The sequence below is a fragment of the Cetorhinus maximus genome, chromosome 20, assembly GCF_964194155.1.
Source record: "Cetorhinus maximus chromosome 20, sCetMax3.hap1.1, whole genome shotgun sequence".
Classification (NCBI taxonomy): Eukaryota; Metazoa; Chordata; class Chondrichthyes; order Lamniformes; family Cetorhinidae; genus Cetorhinus; species Cetorhinus maximus.
In genome coordinates, this window is record NC_135898.1 from 54,921,516 (window position 1) to 54,941,964 (window position 20,449).

A 20,449-nucleotide genomic window follows, 5' to 3' on the forward strand; every position below is an offset into this window, starting at 1 on the left:
TTTTGAGAAAATTATGTTTTATTGAATACAGGCCCTGAATATTTTAGTAGTCTTTGTCATGAAGAATTATCAGCACATTACATGTGGGGTAGACATTAGCAAACATGGAAAGCATGCCATTAAAGTATTAATAAAATCAATGTTTGTCAATGACTCATAGACCTGATGATGGGTGGAGAAGAAATTGCAAATAATTAAAGAACCCACAATAAAATATGAATATTATTGTAGAGTATTGCATTGTCAGAGAATGCATGGGGACACAAAGAAAAGTAGTAGAAAGACATATATAAAAAGACCGTGAAATATTAAGTGGCAGTAAACATTACCACACTTCCAATACTTTTCAGTTGTGACCATTGCAAATGGTATCTTCCAAATGCAAACCTGCACCACCTTTGAACTAAAACTTAACATGTAATGTAATGCACCCAAGGGCTAAATGGTGTATCCCTTTATTGCTAGGTTATAATGGAAATACAGGGTGCCCACCATCGTATGCCTGACAACACCTGGGTGCTAAACTATGTATATCAAGCTAAATTATAAATTAGTGTTAACAGATATACATAAAATTAAACAGAAGCAAAAATGTCTTAGCAATTAAAATAGCAATGTTATATTTTATTCACTCTGGTACTTAAATGGCTTCTGGGAGCAAAATAACAAATGATATCATAATTTTTAAGGAGTTCTTTCCCAGGGGTCTTATAACTATACTCTAGAAATTGATAATATGAGGATAACATGTTCCATAGAGATCTGTCTTCTCGTAGCGACATAGAGATGTGATTTAAACAAGTGACCCAAAGAAACTAAAGGCAGAAATTTACATCCTGTGGGCAGGCGTGCACCCGACCTGATCAGGGCGTAAAATCGCGCAAGAAGATGTTGGACGAGTGTTCTGTTGTCATCGTGCACTCGTGATGTTTCGCTCAGTGGGTGCGCACAAAAGTCGGAAGCGCGCCTGCTGACAATTAAGAGGCCAATTAAGCTCATTAACTGCGCAATTGTCTCCGCCGATTTTTCATGGCCCGTCCAATTTTAAGGACAGGCGAATCGGCCAGACGGCCTTTGCATTTTTCATCAAACCTCATCAGAGGGTAGGAAATTTCCGTTACAAAATAAAATTAAAATAAACATGTGGGCAGCATTTTTATCAGCTATATTTTCAGGTTGATTCTGATGCATGGACATTTTTTTCAGCTTTTAAAACCTTTAATTGGACATTTTCAGGTCTGCAGCTCCCTGAGGCAGCTGTCTCCTTCAAGGATTTTTGTCGCAGTGCTCACCCACACCCTCGGTGACGTCATCACCCACCCTCTTCCCACCCCCACCCTGGCAGCGCTGAGTATTTCAGTGTGCGTTTCACACTGGCTGGCCGTTAATTGGCCAGCCAGCATGAAATTGCGTTGGGGGCCGATCGCAGTTGGCGGCCCGTTTCCTGGCCAGTCCCTGGCCCACCAAATACGAACACCCACCAAGGGTAAAATTCAAGCCTAAGGCTTTACTTCAGATATATCCAGAGAGTTTCTTGTGTTTCAAACCATTTCGGAGAACAGTTAAGAGTTAACCACATTGCTGAAGGTCTGGAGTCACACGTAGGCCAGACCAGGTAAGGATGGCAGTTTTCTTTCCTTAAAGGACATTAGTGAACCAGATGGGTTTTTACAATAATCAGTGATAGCTGTCATCATCACCATGACTGAGACCAGCTTTATATTCCAAGTGAATTGAAATTCCACCAGCTGCCATGGTGGCATTTGAAATCATGTCCCCAGAACATTAGCCTGGGCCTCTGGATTACCAATCGAGTGACATTTCTACTACGCCATTATCTCCCGTGCACAAACTGACTGCTGCACTTCCTAGTATCCAACAGGCTACACTTCATTTTAATTGCTCCGCTATTGGTGGCTGTACCTTCAGCTGGCTAGGCCCGAAGATCTGAAATTCCCTCCCTCAATCTCTCCACCTCTCTGTTCTCCTTTAAGACCTACCTCTTTGACCAAATTTTTGGCCATGTATTCTAATATCTCCTTATGTGGCTTGGTGTCAAATTTTGTTTTATCATGCTCCTGTGAAGCACCTTGGGATGTTTTACCACATGTGCTCTATAAATAGTTGTTGTTGATGTTGTTATACTTTATTAATGCTTTGAGGCATCCTAAGCTCATGAATCGTGCTATATAAATGTCTCCCTTCCTTGCTACCTTCCACAATGTGTTATTTCTTTTTATTTAACAGGCTAACAAGCCAAAGGGGGAAAGGAAACTAACAGGAAAGACAATCATGATTTCCATTTAAAGATCTTGATACTCTTGCTACAGGAAGAACTGACAAAGAGACTTTTAAGTTGAAATGGGATGGGTTTAGGTTTCCATGTCAGTGGCAAATGAAATTGTAGAAGTGCATTCCGCAAATTACATTAGGCACGCCACGATGGGACTGCATGAAAGAATTTCTATGGCCAAATCAATATCTAAATGCTTTAACGTGCAAAGGTTAAATTGTGTATATTTGGAAGTCACATTATAGAGCAGGTGGTAAACGTGGTGATGGAACAATGCAATCCTTGTGAGAAACCTATTTGAGAGAGTGAGCTTGGAAGGTGTGGCCTCTTGAAGGACAGAGCAGCACCTCTGTGCACTGCTTTCTTCAAATATTTGGTGATTGGCAGAAGATGTTACTCCATCTGTCTACACACACTGGTTGCATACAAGCATGTAATAGTAAACGTGTGACAATGCAGCACTCATATGTTTAACCTACCATAATTTTGAATGATGTGTGGTGGCCCCTTAAGCCACTCAATGCACCTGAGCCACCCATTAATGAGCTCCCATCATGATGGTAGCAGTGTGGATGTCAATAAGAGCGGGGTGGTAAGTTCTAAGCTTTAGTTTCCTGCATTACCACCGCTTTCCTACCCTAAAATGGGGCGAAAATCAGTCCCTATATAAAATAATATAGAGGAGGTTATTTGGCCCATTGTGTCTACAGCCCTCTTACAGGACTATCCACTTAGTGCCATTCCCCCACCCTTTCCATATTAATATTTTTCTTTTCAAATATTTGTCCACTTCCCTTTTAAAAGATATGGATTTTGTTCCCAATATTATTTCTGATAGGACATTCCATGTTTTAACTCTTTGCGTTAAAATAAAATCCTAATCTCTGACTCCATTGTTTTCATGATTATCTTAAATTTATGTTCTTGACTTATTGGCTCAGCAATGGAAGTCATTTCTCTTGATTTACTTTCTCAAAACCTTTCACAATTTTGAACATCACTATTAGATTTCCTTTTAACATTGCTTGTTCATATGAAAGCACTCACTTTTTTTCTAATCTCTCATCATGGCTGAAGTTTTTGTCCAAGATATCATCTTCAGCATTATCTCCCAGGCCTTGATATCTTCCCCAAAGAAAGGTTCCCAAAGCTGAACATAATACTGGACCAAGCAATGTTAACCCAGAGAAATTCAGATTATATGAGTTAATGCATTGGCAAATGCATTCAAATGAAACATCGTTATTATTACACAACCAAATAAAATTAATTCATTTTTACTCCATCATGTAATCTGTGGTTGTGCAGAAATTAAAGCATCATAGAAAACACTCAAGCAAATCACAACCAGCAGTTATTTCAATTATAATACAGCGGAGATGCTGATTCCCCGTTAACCCTTAGCTCACATTTGTGCCAATTAACAACTTGACATGGCACCTTTCATATTACTGACAAGCTACTTTCACAATGGCAGTGCCAACATTTTTAACCAAAGTTACCAACCTAATCATTAAAAGCCTAATAAGGAAATCCAACTTTCAGAATTACAGTGGCACAGCTTTAGGAATGGTTAATTTAATATAAAATGACAGAATGTAGGTTTTGTTGTCAAAGCAAAGCATAAAACTATCAATATTAACACTGCAAGTTATAATGCCAAGGCATAAAACCTCATTAAATTAAATGCTAAAATGTAATGATCACTACAGTTCCAGCCTATTCTAGCTGCAATGAATGATTGCTGTGGTATCGCACAAATTCAAAAATCACTTTGGTTTCTGTGATTCAAACCAAGTTGTGGGTTGTTACAGATATGAGTCTGTATTCTCTTCCAGAGAATCACATGTCAATTTATTGGGTCTGGTTTAGTTTCCTTCTCCAAGGTTTCAAAAGGAGAGGTAGATCAGGTGTAAGCTGTTTAGTCTTGGACTGTCACTTCAGAAGATACATCAGATGGTATAACAACCATGGCTCTGAGTATCTATGTTTATACCTTTCCTGCAATAACAAAAATTGAGATAAAGGCTATGTGGCATTCACAATTACAACACCGTGTATATTTCTGAGAAAGCATTTTGCATGCACTAAATAAAACAAATGTATTTGCTTTGAGTCATTTCCACATAGTTTACAGGAACTGTTTTGCCAGAACAGCTGGGAAAAGGATAAAATTATGGGCGAAATTATACACCGGTGGGATTTTACAGTCCCCCCCCCAACAGTCAATGGATTTTTGAATGGCTCGTCGCATTTTACAGCCCTGCTCCCACCACGACGGGGCTGTAAAATTCCTCCCTCTATCTTTTTGGACATAATACAGTTTTTACTACTCAAACTCTTGGGTTAAGTTTCCATTAACAGGTATAGCCTCTCCCATTTCTAATTATAGTAAAAATGTTGGAGAGTATAAAATAGTGTTGCACCAATACTGACTGGCATTTGACTAGCCTACTTCAGTTTTACACAACTTTCACTTGTCACTGAGATGTAGATTAGCCTAACCATTTAAGTCAACAACAAAAACAGAAAATGCTGGAAAAACTCAGCAGGTCTAACAGCATCTCCATTTCACATCCTATTTTTGGGGTTTCCCCATAAATAAACAAGGCCGACAAAGACTCAAGAGGGGTAGATTTTCACCTTCAACACCTCAAAGATAACCTAACAGAATGCATTCCATTGATATCAATAGAAAATGGGACAAGTTCTATAAATGGCAGGCAATCTGCTCCACCAGGTTACCAGCTCAACAACAAAGATGAAACTTTCCCTCAGATCCTCTTTGAAAGGAAGGTGCTTGATGTTCCCCACTTGTTGAGTGGCAAACGCAAACATTGGCCAACTATGGCATAAAGGTCATACTTGGCATTTTGAGTCTGATCTCATTGCCCAACCACATAGACCAACTCTGCCACTAACCTCAATGGAAATGCAAATCAGGAGATCTGTGTAAAAGGAGGCTGAATCAATATCTCCTCTTTTACACTATCACCAAAAGTAAAAAATACTCCCTGTTACATTATTGCATTGTAAATTAAATTAACCTCTTGCATCCATACGATTCACATCTTTCAGTAATTTAAACTTCTAGGACCTATAAAAATTAGTAACTTATCAAATCTATTGATTGTATTCATCACAAGATGTGCTAAGGCTGAGGGAATTATAATTAATATATATTTTTAAGATAACCAATCTGAAAGCTAAATTTTGCACCAAGATGTTAATGTTCCAGATGCTTGTAGTCTCTGATTTATTGGTTGTCATCCATGATAACCATAGTTTTTAACTAATGCTGCCAAGATTCAGCACTGAAATAATTTAAAAGGTACTCATTTGAGGATCAACAAAACAGAATTGTATTTAATCAATTATATATATTTAAATTGTAGACAAATTATAAAAATATTATTCCATCTAAGGAAATCTGTAGTTCTGATTTGTTAATTAAAATAAGAAGCAACAGGACTGGCATTCAGCTTTGTGAGTTAGAATTATTACCATGGAAGTTCAAAACCAAAGGCACTTTACAAATGCAATCGCTAAGATTGTGACACAGACAGTTATACTTCTCACTTTATGGAAGAATGGTATTACAGGAATACAAAATTAATGATAATCATAATCAAAATTGTTATTAAGGTGGTATATGTGATCCCATTGTTACTAAAACTGAGGTAATAACATATTGAATATCCTTCATGTGGTATTATAGAAATAATGGATGTGTTAAATAGTACTGTCAAGCATCTTTTTATATTCCACAACAATCCCGTATGTTCAACCACTGCACCTAAGTGGCTCGTGTTTTAATCCATTTAAGGAATTTGGTGACACGGACATAAACACCCGGTTTATTTTTCACTCCACACTGATCACCCCAGCTCACTATTCCATAGATTTGGTAACGCCCATCCTTCGCACAAGTCAGTGGTCCTCCAGAATCACCCTGAACATGAAACAAAGATATGCAATTTTAGAACATATTACTAGTGACATTCATTCAAACCTTTGACAGTGAAAATAAATTTTATTTTATAGGGACATTCCTTTATTGTACCCTTCCACTGAATGATGCTTGTTCAAATAGAATCATTAAGCAATACAACAAAGAAGGCGGCCATTCAGCCCATCTACTTACTGTTCCATGACAAAATCCTCCTGTCTAGTGAAGACAAATGTAAAGTTTTGATTTAATACCTCAGACATTCCCTCTGCCTCCTCAAGAAGATTTTACTTTTACTTCCTCAGGTCCACCCTTTCTTTGACTGCTCTTTTACAATTTATATGCCCATTAAAGACTTTGGGTTCCCTTTTATGTTAGTTTTTAATCTATTTCCACAATCTCTAATTTCTCTTCTTAATTTTTTTTTAGGTCTCCTATGTTCTTTCTGTATTCAATTTGGTTTCATAATGTATTATCAACATTACATTTGTCATAAGCCTTCTTTTCCTGTTGCATTTTACTTTCTATGGGCAGAATCTTGCCCTTGGATGGTGGGCGGGCAGCCTATCCCCGCCACTGAAATGGGGCCTGCTGCCATTTTAAGTGGGCGGGTCAATTAAGGCCCGCCCAGTGGCATCCCTGACGGGAAGCTCTATGCACTTCCTGTGCAGGGGGTGGGGGGAGGGAATCTCCAGCTGTCAAAGTGCGCTCAAGAGCGCACTTCTCCCTGAGGCAAAGTCCTGTCTCAGGGAGAATACTGACAGTGTCAAAAACATTAAAAATATAAACATTTAAAAATTATTAACATGTCCCCCGCATGTAACAATATCACACGAGAGGGGACATGTTAATAAAGACCACATAAACTTTATTAATTTTTTGACAATACGGACATGAATCTTCATGCTGCCAGTGGATGAAGTTTCATCAATAGTCTGGAGCCCGCTGGGGCTCCTGGCCTGCCCGCCAGCCTTAAGGTTGGACGGGCAGGTATTTAATTACTTTAAATAGCCTGTCAATGGCCTCAATTGGCCATTGACAGATCGGTAAGCGGACAGCTGATTTTGTGGTCCGCCTGCCTTCCTAAAAATTTAAGTGGACCAGGATGGCGTCGGGAATTCCTCCCGACGTCATCATCCCGCGTCATTTTCCCCTCGGCGACCAGGCCCCCAAATCGCCGAGGGGAAAATCCTGGCCTATATCTTTAGTTATCCAGGATGCTTTGGATGCCCTTACTTTTCCTCTGATAGCAACGTGTCCACTCTGCGCCCCAACTGTCTCTTCCTTGAAGGTCTCCCATTGTTTAGATACTATTTTGCCTGCAAACTTGATTCTAATCCATCTAGGCCAGATCCATTTTTTTAAACCCACTGCAATTAGTCTTCCTCCAGTTCAATGTTTTAAATTTTTGATTCTTTTTCCTTGTCCTTTTTTGTAACTACTCTTAACTTGATATTATGATCACTGTTCACCAAATGCTCCCCCGTTGAAACATGCTCCACTGGGCCCACTTCAATCCCCAGATCTGGATCCAGTACTGCTTTCTTCTTGTTGAGCTCGAAACATACTGATCAAGAAAGTTCTTTTGAACATATTTTAAGAATTCTTCCCCCTTTTTGTCCTTTACGCTATTACGATCTAGTCTTAATTGGGATAATTGAAGTCCCCCATTACCACTACTCTACAGTTCTTGCATCTTCCTGTAATTTTCCTGAAAATTTTCTCCTCTAACCCCCTCCCACTATAAGGTGGCCTATGTTATACAGCCATTTGAATGATAGATCATCTATTATTCCTTAATTCACAGAATCACAGTGCAGAAGAGGCCCTTTGGCCCATCGAGTCTGCACTGACACGTGAGAAACACCTGACCTACCTACCTAATCCCATTTACCAGCACTTGGCCCATAGCCTTGAATGTTATGACGTGCCAAGTGCTCATCCAGGTACTTTTTAAAGGATGTGAGGCAACCCTCCTCCACCACCCTCCCAGGCAATGCATTCTAGACCGTCATCACCCTCTGGGTAAAAAAGTGTTTCCTCACATCCCCCCTAAACCTCCTGCCCCTCACCTTGAGCCTATGCCCCCTTGTGACTGACCCTTCAACTAAGGGGAACAGCTGCTCCCTATCCACCCTGTCCATTACCCTCATAATCTTGTACTCCTCGATCAGGTTGCCCCTCAGTCTTCTCTGCTCCAACGAAAACAACCCAAGTCTATTCAACCTCTCTTCATAACTTAAATGTTTCATCTCAGGCAACATCCTGGTGAATCTCTTCTGCACCCCCTTCAGTGCAATCACATCCTTCCTATAATGTGGCGACCAGAACTGCACTCCAGTGCTCCAACTGTGGCCTCTCCAAGGTTCTATACAACTCCAACATGACCTCCCTACTTTTGTAATCTATGCCTCGATTGATAAAGGCAAGTGTCCCATATGCCTTTTTCACCACCCCACTAACATGCCCCTCTGCCTTTAGAGATCTATGGACACACACGCCAAGGTCCCTTTGTTCCTCAGAACGTCCTAGTGCCATGCCGTTCATTGAATACTTCCTTGTCAAATTACTCCTTCCAAAGTGTATCACCTCACACTTTTCAGGGTTAAATTCCATCTGCCACTTATCTGCCCATTTGACCATCCCATCTATATCTTCTGTAGCCCAAGACACACAACCTCACTGTTAACCACCCGGCCAATCTTTGTGTCATCCGCAAACTTACTAATCCTACCCCCCACATAGTCATCTAAGTTGTTTATATAAATGACAAATAATAGGGGACCGAGCACAGATCCCTGTGGTACGCCAATGGACATTGGCTTCCAGTCACACATCCTTCTGTCATCACCCTCTGCCTCCTACAACTAAGCCAATTTTGTATCCACCTTATCAAATTACCCTGTATCCCATGTGCCTTTGCCTTCTTTATAAGTCTCCCATGTGGGACCTTGTCAAAGGCTTTGCTGAAATCCATATAAACTATATCAACTGCACTACTCTCATCTACACACCTGGTCACCTCCTCAAAAAATTCAGTCAGATTTGTCAGGCATGACCTCCCTCTGACAAAGCCATGCTGACTATCCTTGATTAAACCTTGCCTCTCCAAGTGGAGATAGACACTCTCCTTCAGAAAATTCTAACCAAACAAATTCTGTTTTTGACCCCTCAACTACATCACCCCTTTCCGGTGCTCTAATAGTTTTTTGTGATCAATTCTACCACACCCCTTCTTTTTCCCCTTCCCTATCTTTCCTGAATACTTTGTGGCCTGGAGTGTCAAGAGGAATTTTAACCGCCAAAAACAAGTAGTTTATGGATGAGTGGGATGTAAACATTTTAAAACCTCAAACTGAACCTATCTAGCCTTGAACCTGCCCACTTCCAGTTTTAATGGAGGGAGGATGGTGTGAGCAGGGTGCCTGGGCAAACAACCTGTTCCCAGGAAGCAGGCTGCTCATTTAAATATTTAAGTGAGGCTGCATGCCTCATATTTTATCTCTATTTCAGGTTTAACCCTGGCCGGTCGAGTGCCCCAGGTCTCAGGAAACCCGACATCTAACAAGAAGCAAGGACTGCCGTATGGATGAGGCAAGCACTTTTGCAGCACTGCTTGCCGGTCAGGAGGAACAGGCCTGCTTCCTCCCACCTTCCCTAAAGTTCATATGCTTCTTCCCTTGTGATTCGACATGCACCTGTGATCGAGCGCCCCTGTGAATGGACACCACTCCATGATCTCGAATTCCTCCTGACAATCAGAACCTCCCATGATCATCATGATCTGACACCTGCCTGACTTGCCCATCTCTGCCTCTGATCTCTTCTTGATCCCCTGTGATTACCCCCTGACCTTACAAGCCAGGATGCACCTCTGCACTCTTGTTTCAATAACTCTCTACCTTTACTTGAGCAGCAGGGAACCTACTTGCTCCTGAATTATGGCCTTGCCTGAACTGTCCCCTACCTGACAGGGAGCCAAGTCTGTCAATCAATTCCATGTAAGGGTCCCACTTACAGGAAATATGCTCTCCACAGTGTTATAGGATCAGAATTTCTTATCCTCGCTGGGAAATCCTATCCAAGTTAAGATTGTGTACAAAGTTTCCAATTCTCCTCTTCTTTGAGTTGACGTGTTTTGTACCTCATCGGCCTCATTTACCATGCTGTATACACTGCAAATTCATCTTAGGCTGCCTAGCATTTGCCTTCTGAGTCCTCCTATTTTTGAATAGTTCGTTACTCTAGTGTTATTTGTCTCTCCCAATCCTCTATGCTACTTGTTTCTCTTCTCTAATATTTCAACCCCTGCCAAATTAGTTCAAACCATCCCCCACAGCACTAATTAACCTCCCCATGAGGATATTGGTCCCAGCATGATTGAGGTGCAATCTGTCCATCTTCAACAGTCTTCCAGCTCTCTAACTGAACCCAATGACCCGGGAGTCTGAGGCCCTCTCTCCTAGCACCATTTCTCCAGCTATGTGTTAAACTGCCTAAATGAATTTGATCTAAGTCACAAATCATCAAATAGTGGAAGCAAGATCCACAATCTAAAGAATTGTTATTGCAAACCTGACATGAATCCACACTTCCATCTAGGTTTCCTGCACAAAACATGCTGTCATTGATTGCGGTTCCATAGGAGCGAGTGTCCTTACAGCGTTGATCAGTTATCAGTCTCACATTTGTATGCAATAACTGATTGGATGATGCCTCTATACAATCATCAATGGACAGAAAATGACATTACATTTTGGCTATATACAATGTAACCATTGCTTCAATTTTAAGGAAAAGAAATTATAAAAGTTAAATAATGGATACAACACCTGTTTCCGTCTGGCCCCATCCTGAAATGTGACATTCAGTGCCAGGCTGAAAATCAGTTTCTGGTAAACATGCAGTTTTTACAAACTTAGTTTCCTGGGCACAGTGACCGTTGACTTGTTTAATCTTTACCAAAGCTGGAATATAAATGTTGATTTACATTAGAATTTGCTGTGACGCCTAAAGGCTAACAAAAACGAAGGCCAGGAATTTACCAGTCCGTGGGTGACAGGCTAGGAGGTAGTAGGGGGTGGGAAATGCTGAGGAGCCACGTTGGAAGGGTTCCCCGATGCAGTGCCACCACCGGGGCATTTTGCTTGCTCCAAGGAGGCAGGCAGCTGATTTGCACACTTAAAGGGCCCTAGTATTAATCTGAAGAAGGGTCATACGGACTCGAAACGTTAACTCTGTTTTTCTCTCCACAGATGCTGTTGGACCTGCTGAGTTTTTCCAGCATTTTCTGTTTTTGTTTCAGATTTGCAACGTTTTGCTTTTGCCCGAATATTATTGGCCCTATTATTATTCTGATCGGCCGAGAGGGCCTGTGACCGAAGGAGGGATGGAAGGCAAAACAAAAATAAAAATACCTGGAAAAACTCGGCAGGTCTGACAGCATTTGCGGAGAGGAACACAGTTAACATTTCGAGTCTATACGACTTTTCAACAGAACTAAGGAAAAATAGAAAAGAGGTGAAATATAAGCTGGCTTATTGGGGGGGGTGGGGGGGTGGGGGGACAAGTAGAGCTGGATAGAGGGCCAGTGATAGGTGGAGATAACCAAAAGATGTCACAGATAAAAGGACAAAGAGGCGTTGAAGGTGGTGATATTATCTAAGGAATGTGCTAATTAAGGGTAGAAAGTAGGATGAGCAAGGTACAGATAGCCCTAGTGGGGGTTGGGGGGGAAGGAATCAAAATAGGCTAAAAGGTAGAGATAAAACAATGGATGGAAATAAATTAAAAAATAATGGAAATAGGTGGGCAAAGAAAAATCTATATAAATTATTGGGAAAAAAAAGGGGGGATCGGAAAGGGGGTGGGGATGGAGGAGAGAGTTCATGATCTAAAATTGTTGAACTCAATATTCAGTCCAGAAGGCTGTAAAGTGCATAGTCGGAAGATGAGGTGCTGTTCCTCCAGTTTGCAGGGGGATGGAAGGCAGCCTGCCCCTGTGCTAACAATGGTCATCCCACGGGGCAGTTTCACCTCCAGCCTTTGGCCTCCTGAATTTTTCAAATTTTTTTTTAAACTTAACCGTCAGAGGCTCGAGGTCGCCACAGCAGCACCCACCTGCCCCAGTGGCGCTTCGGAGCTGCTGGTCCTCTGATTGGGCTGGCCGCGTCAGGAGACCGCCTGCCGCCCTTCCTCATTGGATGCAGGCCCCGTCGGCAGCCGATCGGGGAGCCAATTAGCTGTGGTGAAAAGCTCGCGCTTTTCCGGCAGGTGCGGAGCCCGGCGCCTGTCTGTTGCCCTCATGTAGGGGTCTCAAAGCCCGCAGTAAAAATCAACGCGGGGATTAGAAACCTGAAGGTACAATTATCTGGTATGGCTTACCAATATCATTGTATAATCCCACAGAGCTCTCATGATAATTTTCATGGACAGTTATACTTTCAACGTCGAAGTTCTGCTCATGCGATTCCTCCCTTTGAAGGTCTTGTTTGCCAAGCTGTATGCGGAAATCTTTAGTCTGTGCCCTATGTATTGGTTTAAAGTAACAGAGAATGTTCCTAATTAAAAAGGATTAGCAAATGATTCTAAAATTAGTGACAATAATGTAAAATGCATATTCCAAAATGTTTGATTTATTAGAAATGAGTTGTCTCATTAATTAGGATGTCTGATTCTGATTTTGGTCTGCCTTTATCAATAAAATTAAATAGTTTGAAGTTTCATAAATAGCACATTGCAAATGCCTCTTTAGACTACCAGACTCACTAAGCTGGGAGGTAACTTGGACGAATACTTTATAAATCAATGCCGCCATGGGAGCCTCACTTGAATGCATAGCTCCAACAGAACATTTGTGATTTGTGTTAAGTGGGTCACCAAGGAACTCAGAGACATGTAGCTAGTATAAAGGTTAAAGCAGCTAATCCATGATGACACTTGTCTTTGTAGATCACATTTATGATACGGTTCATATTCTTCCCCTTCTGAAAATCTGCAATGAATTAAATTTGGTATGTTGGGTTCATAGTTGATTGAATCCCACTACATCAACCTGCTCTTGCGGGAATGCCATCACAAGTGTCCACAACTTCCCGTCATTATCTGCTACTCTTGTACACGCCATTGTGAGATGTCTTTGCAAGTTTAAGCTGTCATACCTTCTGTCATGTATATCTCTGTCAGATAAGACCAACTATATTATTCAGATAGAACAATATTGCTGCTTGGAGACCAGGAAAACATATTGCAACCATGGCTGCAGACCCCATTCTGGTGTACAACAGCTACAACAAAGGTCTTGGATCTACCCTCATCATTTTGAGCAGACAGTTAGAACTGTGAAATCCTGTTGTGCTGGCATCAGAAGGGGGAGAGAAATGGAACCACAGCATCGCTATTGTTTCCTTAGAAATTACACAAATGTTTTCTGATAAAATTTTCAACATCGCTTTCTCAATAACTGAAATTTTCATGTCCAAAGTAAGGGTCTAAAGAAAATTTTAAAAATGGAAATGAAAATCGGTTTGAAGGGTGACTCTCTGCTCCACAATTTACTGCTCAAGTGATGAAGATGAAAATTACTCCCAGCATTTTTCTTCAGGCTAAAGCTAGTTACCTTAGTCCTGGCGGAAAACTTCCTCAGCTACTGGCATCAGAGGAGCCAGAAGAAAGGAAGTTTGTGTGTGACTATCACAAAAGGCAGCAACATTTTGAGCTCTGTTAGGAAAGTGTCAGGTTGGAGACTCAACCTGCCACTTTCAGAATGTGCTTTGGACCCTGGCTCCAGACATGCCTTTGAGGGGCTGGGAAAACTCAGCCCCAGAAGTCTGACTTCTGCCCTTGGTTGACCTGGAATATGACTCCACCAGAATTCCATCCCCTTTAAGTATCTTTACATTTGAGTGGGTGGGGGGAGCAGGGGTGATGGGTGGACCCTCCATTTGAGACTGCCACAACAAGGAGGTGCATTGGATAGAATTTCCTGAGGAGTTGGTGTCCCTTTCTCCTTGAACCACTACAGTCCACATGGTAATGGTGCAGCAATGATGTGGCTAAGTATGGTGGTTAGGGTCAGGAAGTGAGCCACTTATCACAGAATACCCAGTCTCTGTCCAGCTCTGTGACTATGTTGTTAATATGGCTGGCACAATTAAGCTTCTGTCAGTGGTGATTCCCAAGATGACACAGACTCAGTGAATATTGCCACTTGAGGTCATGGTAGATGACTGGGCTTTCTGCTGTTCAAGTTGAACATTAGTCATTACAGAGACATGTCAAAATACCAGTTACCGAGGTGGCACACCAAGCATCCACATCATAATGAGACAGCCACAACTGAGTTGGTTTGGTCATGTAGCTGGAATGCCTGACGCTTGCTTACCAAAGCAAATCTTCTATGGGGAGCTTGAGGCTGGGCGCTCTCATGGTGGTCAAAGAAAGTACTACAAGGAGACTCTGAAGGCTTTCTTTAGGAGTTTTGATATTGACTTCGAATCCTGGAGAAGCTCACCCATGATCTCTGCACCTGGTGCAACTGAATAAAAAAAAAACAGTGCCGCCTCCTTGGAAAGCATGCGCATATCAGGGGCAGAGTGAAAATACACGGAGAGGAACTCCCAAGCCAGCAACTAGTTCAAAACTCAATCGTCTGTGGTATCCTGTCCTACTTGCAGCAGATTATTCCTGGGGCAGGAATTTCCCCCCGTCTGGGGGGTTGTGCGGGGCAGGGGCGGAAGAGCACAGAAATCTCCCTGAGGTACCTTTGTGCCTCAGGGAGATTAGTTTAAGGTTTAAAAATTTAAATAAAGAAAAGGAAATATTTTAAGACATGTCCCCTCATGTGACAGTGTCACATGAGCTGGGAGATGTTCATGAATTTTGATTAAAAATTTTATTTAATTAATGAAACCTTCATGAAACCACATCCCGCCCGTGGATGAGGTTCCGTGAAAAATGCGATGGCTGCCTAGGCTCTTTGCCTGCCCGCCAACCTTAAAGGTCAGACGGGCAGCCCTGTTAATTGTTTTAATGATTATTTAAATGGCCTTAATAGGCCTTTGGCAGTTCGGCGGGCGCGCAGCTGAGTCGGCTGCGCACCCGCCGAACTTTAATTCTAAATGACACGCGGTGACATCTGGACGCCCGCCTGACATCACCGCGCATCATTTTACGTGTCGGTAAGCAAGCCCCGCCCCCGCTCACTGACCTGAAAATTCTTCCCCTGGTGTAGGTCACCTTAGCGGTCACTATATGCTTACCAAAACCCGGCCAAACGCTCAGATGTCAAAGATAATCATCTTCGGCTTGAAGGACAAACAAAAAGCCATCACTTGATGTTGGTCAACATTACCTGTGACTTCTTAGTTCAAAATTGGATATTACTTAGGTGCTGCTGTAGACTAGCACGCAACACCGCTATCATCTAGAAGGACAATGGCAGCAGACACATGGGAACACCACCACCTGGAAGTTCCCCTCCAAGCCACTCTCATTCCTGTCTTGGACATATATCACTGTTCCTTCACTGTCATTGGGTCAAAATCCTGGAATGCCCTCCCTAACAGCACTGTGGGTGTACCTACACCACATGGACTCCAGTGGCTCAAGAAGGCAGCTCACCACCACCTTTTCAAGGGTAATTAGGGATGGTTAATAAATGCCAGTCTAGCCAGCGACATCCATATCCTCAAATGAATTTAAAAAAACACTTCATTCTTGAAGTAGTGATAACATTTGAATACTGTGGAGTTATCAGCGAATAGCTGCACTTCTAACTTTTTGATTGAGAACAGGTAATTAAAAATTCAGCTGAAGATTGTTAGGTTGAAATTGTTTCTCTAAGGAAGTCTTTTTGAGGAAGTGTTTCTTTGAGAAGTGATCTCCTAGGACTCTGATGATTGGTCTCCAACAATCTCAACCATCTTTCTTTGTATCAGGAATGCTCTAACCACTGTCCGGTTTTCCATTTGACTTCTATTAACCTCAGTTTTGCTATGTCTCCTTGTTGCCCTACCTTGATATTATGGGCAGTAACTCTCACCTGTCTTCTGGCATTCAGTTCCAAGCATCCAAGTCTGGATCATGGCTAAGTGGACCTGGCCTAACTATTTAACAATTTTTCTGTTTTTTTTCCCCCTTTTCAACTTCTCTGATACTTTTTGTTAGTATTCTTTAATTTTCACTATATTTTGTTCTTCCTTTTGCTATTTAGATATTGCTGTGTTTCCTACTTTCTATTCTTCTCTATTCTGTCCCAGTGATCCCTTGACTCCCTTTATGCTGTCCTGGGCTCTAGTCAGCTGATCAGTAGACCCCAGTCACACAGACCTACGCAAATTGACATAACAACTGGTGGTCTTGACACCATTCTGGTACTGCTTGACACAGATCTTAAACTATACATATTTAAGCCTGTTAAAACAACTGAGATGCATCAAAAATAGCATATTTTTAAGTCAGTGCTTCACTTGACTCAATGAAATTAATAGAAGTGGATAAAGAGCTAATAATAGTATGTTTTAGAACCTCGCTAAAATAACTACTTTCCTTTCGTCTGTCAGTCCCTTCAGCTAGACATTAGTTCAGGCTTGTTTCCCCAGAGGTCTCTGATCCATTATTGAATTTAATGAACAAGGAATGCCTGGACTTTCAAAATGTGCTGCCAATGTGGGAGGCTCCAAGCAGGTACTGCAGACGGGTAAAACTGCTTAATTAATGAGACTTTATAATGAAAGTGTTTACTCCAGTATTTCTAAGAAATTACTGTAAATGATATAGGTAACTGCAATAGAAAGTAAATACATAATAGATATTATTACAAAATGTAGAAAGGCACTTCTGTGGAAGCAGATCTCTAAAGTAAGAAGATAACTCAAGACAATGTATAAACATGCTAATACCTACTGTGGGACAATGCAGTGGGCAGCAGTGAGAACCCAGCATGGTCTAATCAATGTTCCTCCACACAGATGTCCCGATTTGTAAAGTCCAATGCGGTTTTTCAGCTGTAGAGATACCTGCCATGGATATTTTCCTGGTACTGTCCTTTTTCCACCAAAGACTTTTCTTATGATTACTCTGACCTCTGGTACTCCACACTGAAAGCGCACATTGGTAGGAGAGGTGGCAGTTGATCGGGCCGCAGGTCTGGCTGTAGGTTCCCGTTGGGGTTGTGTTTTAGGTGCTATGATGGAAAAAGAGTACAAAGTCAAAATCTATTCTATGCATTAGCACTAATTAATTTTAGGGTTTTTTTGTACTTGTGGTATTTGGCACCATTTTCAGAAAGAATCAAAGTTACTGCAGACACCCAAAGATAAGGAATACGTCTCAAGGTTAAAACAGTAATCCAAACTATGTTGATGTAGGTTTACTTTGGAAGATCCAAATTGAGACAGTTCAGACCACTTTGGAGTTATATGTAAGCACACACCCAACTGTCTTTGTTCTACATTTGCACTCTCAGCGGAAATTACATATTCAGTTCAATTGCTCACGAGATGCAATGCAAGAAAAAGTGCTTTCTCCATTGACAACACCAGAAATGCCCTACTCTAGCAAGAAAATACTGCACTTATGGAAAGGCAGATTGAAAAATGTAAATAGATGACTAGTTTATTCTGAAGGAAGATAATTGGGGACTATCTAGAAGGTCGTTGTCATTGTGATATGATTGCAAGTTGTTGTTTTTCCAACTGTATTATATTCTTTAGTTATCATGAACTATAGCATGATTCACAGAAGAGATAGATATACAGTTCTCAAGGTATAAACTTGACTCCTTGTGTATAGGTCGGTTGTCTAGGCAGGTTTCCACTTAAGTGGAAAGTTACCAGTTGACAAGGACATTTGGAATAAATGAATGGTAGAGCAGGCAGTCCATCTGATTGCTCTTTGAGGATCTGAAGATCTGAGGCTGTCGGTAAAAGAAAATAAACCCCTTTGCCCTGACTGTGCCTCTGAGCGAAATTGAAAAGGATTTGATAAATTCCTCATTTACTGTACTGCCCTCATCCTTCAATATATGGATCTGATATGGGAAAATTACAAGGATTTCAATTTAATTCTATCGCTCGATTTAGACCAGTTAGCATTGGACTTTTAGCACTTCAGCCTTAACCAGCAAAGCACTAATTGTATCAATTATTGTGATATTGCTGTGTAGTTATTGTTTATTCAGTAAAACAGGGCTAATACCCACCAAATTATATAACTAATGGAACAAATGCAATTAACTCTGATATTGCATACCTGCAGTGCAGGGAGAAATGGCACATTGGTCCCAATTTAATTTATCACGTTTCTCCTTAAAATAACACCAAGGCTTTTCATCACCATCAGGATTTCTGGAAATAAATTATTTAGTTTAATTTTTATTGTACCCAATCCTCGTCATTTATCTTTGAAACAAACAATACATACAATGCCTTCAGAGAAAAGGATGAAATATTGTTTTCAAAAGGTGTATTGGATTACAAACACAAGTTTTTAATTGTTAACTCTAGAATACTGAACATACTGCATATTGCCCCAATCATTACATAACATAAATTTAAATTTTTGAGTTGAATGCTGCAGCAATTAGTAATTGAGTTTGTTAAGAAGGAGTAACAGATGAAGAGTTGCAGGATGAAAGGAAGCAAAGGAAAGATTCACTGTCAGTTGTGCAACATTGAACATTCACAGCAGACCTTGAGGTAACAAAGCAGATGATTAGCATCAGTCTGAGGGTGGAAATGCTGTGGCCTTCAGAGTGGACAAGGAGTGTGCACACTGCGGAGTTCACATTCTGTGAGAGACAAGGTGAGAGGAGGCTTTTGAAAGAAAGCTTGAAATATGTAGAGTTGTTGGCCAAGTGCCAAGAGCCCCAGAGTAGAAAAGTGAGCACTGTGCGACGGAGGTACAGTGTCAGCGATCATGGGAGCGTGGGAGAGATTTTTAACAAATTTGGGAGTGGACTGGAGGAGCATTAGGATAATTTGATAACTACAGCATAAGAAAAGATTTGTGTAAGAGTTAATGCATAGGGGCTCATGACCATGATTGAGTGGAGAGCTAGAGAATTCCACCTCTTCATATAAATTGCCTTGTTTAATGGGAATGTTTAGCAGGTAACAAATTGGATAATTTACCCATGTTTTTCTCCAAAGATCCCTTTGGGTGACACATAGGTATACCTCTGAACATTTAGACAAAATTTTAATTTTCAATATCCTTTGTGTCATGTTGGTGTAGAATGGGGTTTGTTCCCCATGATGTAAAATGGCACTGTCTTCTATTGTGTGTCTCTGGGCAGAATTTAATGCCCCCCCCCCCCCTCCCCATGGTCAGTTTGGTGGGGGGGGGGTGGCTGGTGAGGACCCTGCCACTACCTCTGTCTCATGTATAAGGACAGCAGTCTTCTTCAGTGCCTTGTCTCAGTGAGAGTCTTTATTGAACTGAGTAGAAATGGCAGTCTACAGTGCTTGCCCATTAGCAGAGTCACATGACTATGGCAAGCCAGGTAGTTCACTGGTAGTAAACTTAGTAAGATTGCATTTTCAAAACCCAAACATCTCCCTTTTCCTAGCGAACAAAAGACATATTTGCATGCATGATCCTGTGTGATTGTAAGTTATCCAAGTTACCCACTATATACCCATTGTTCTCGTGCATTGACAAATGTTTGATCTACTAGTCAGTCACTGCACATGCATTGCACACACAGGCTTTAAACCATGCAGGTCTCTTAATGGAATGCGTGTGCTGTTTGTCTGGGTGATGTTCCTTGTCCAGAGAGTGTCGTTCCGAGGCCTTTGTTGCCTTGGTGACTGTTGTTGTTCTATTGCGGTTGTTGGGGACTCGTGGACCTCTGGGACTGATGGTAGTTCTGTACTCAGTACAGCTGGTGAGATCCCTTCTCCCCAACCACCTGATTGCTGTGAAGGAACAGCTTCATTAGTTGTTCGCACATGCCTGCGGTTGCACTGGTATATTTGGTTGTTCACTTCCACTGCGTACAATTGAGGTGACAATTTCTCTACACATGTGCCAAGTTTCCACTTGGGTTGACTTCTGGTGAGAGCATGAAGATTTGCACCCTGACTGGCTCGCCAATGCTCAGACTTGGTAATGGTTTGGCAGAAAGTCAAACTGAAACTTAGCTTCCTGTCGCTTCACCTTGATCTTTTCACTCACACCTGTTAACATTTCTGGTTTCAGTAGCT

General features: G+C 41.5%; 1 protein-coding gene across 2 annotated transcripts in view; it reads right to left on the reverse strand.

Moving 5' to 3' along the window:
- Positions 1–20,449, reverse strand: part of habp2 (hyaluronan binding protein 2) — a 48,580-nt gene continuing 28,131 nt past the window's right edge. For both annotated transcript variants that reach the window (XM_078564705.1, XM_078564706.1), the window contains 6 exons: positions 18,495–18,589; positions 17,148–17,427; positions 12,627–12,769; positions 11,075–11,209; positions 10,818–10,960; positions 1–6,245 (listed from right to left, as the gene is read on the reverse strand). In XM_078564705.1, the coding sequence (XP_078420831.1) occupies positions 6,090–6,245; positions 10,818–10,960; positions 11,075–11,209; positions 12,627–12,769; positions 17,148–17,427; positions 18,495–18,589 (952 nt within the window). In that variant the 3' untranslated portion in view covers positions 1–6,089. The remainder of the gene's footprint in view (positions 6,246–10,817; positions 10,961–11,074; positions 11,210–12,626; positions 12,770–17,147; positions 17,428–18,494; positions 18,590–20,449) is intronic.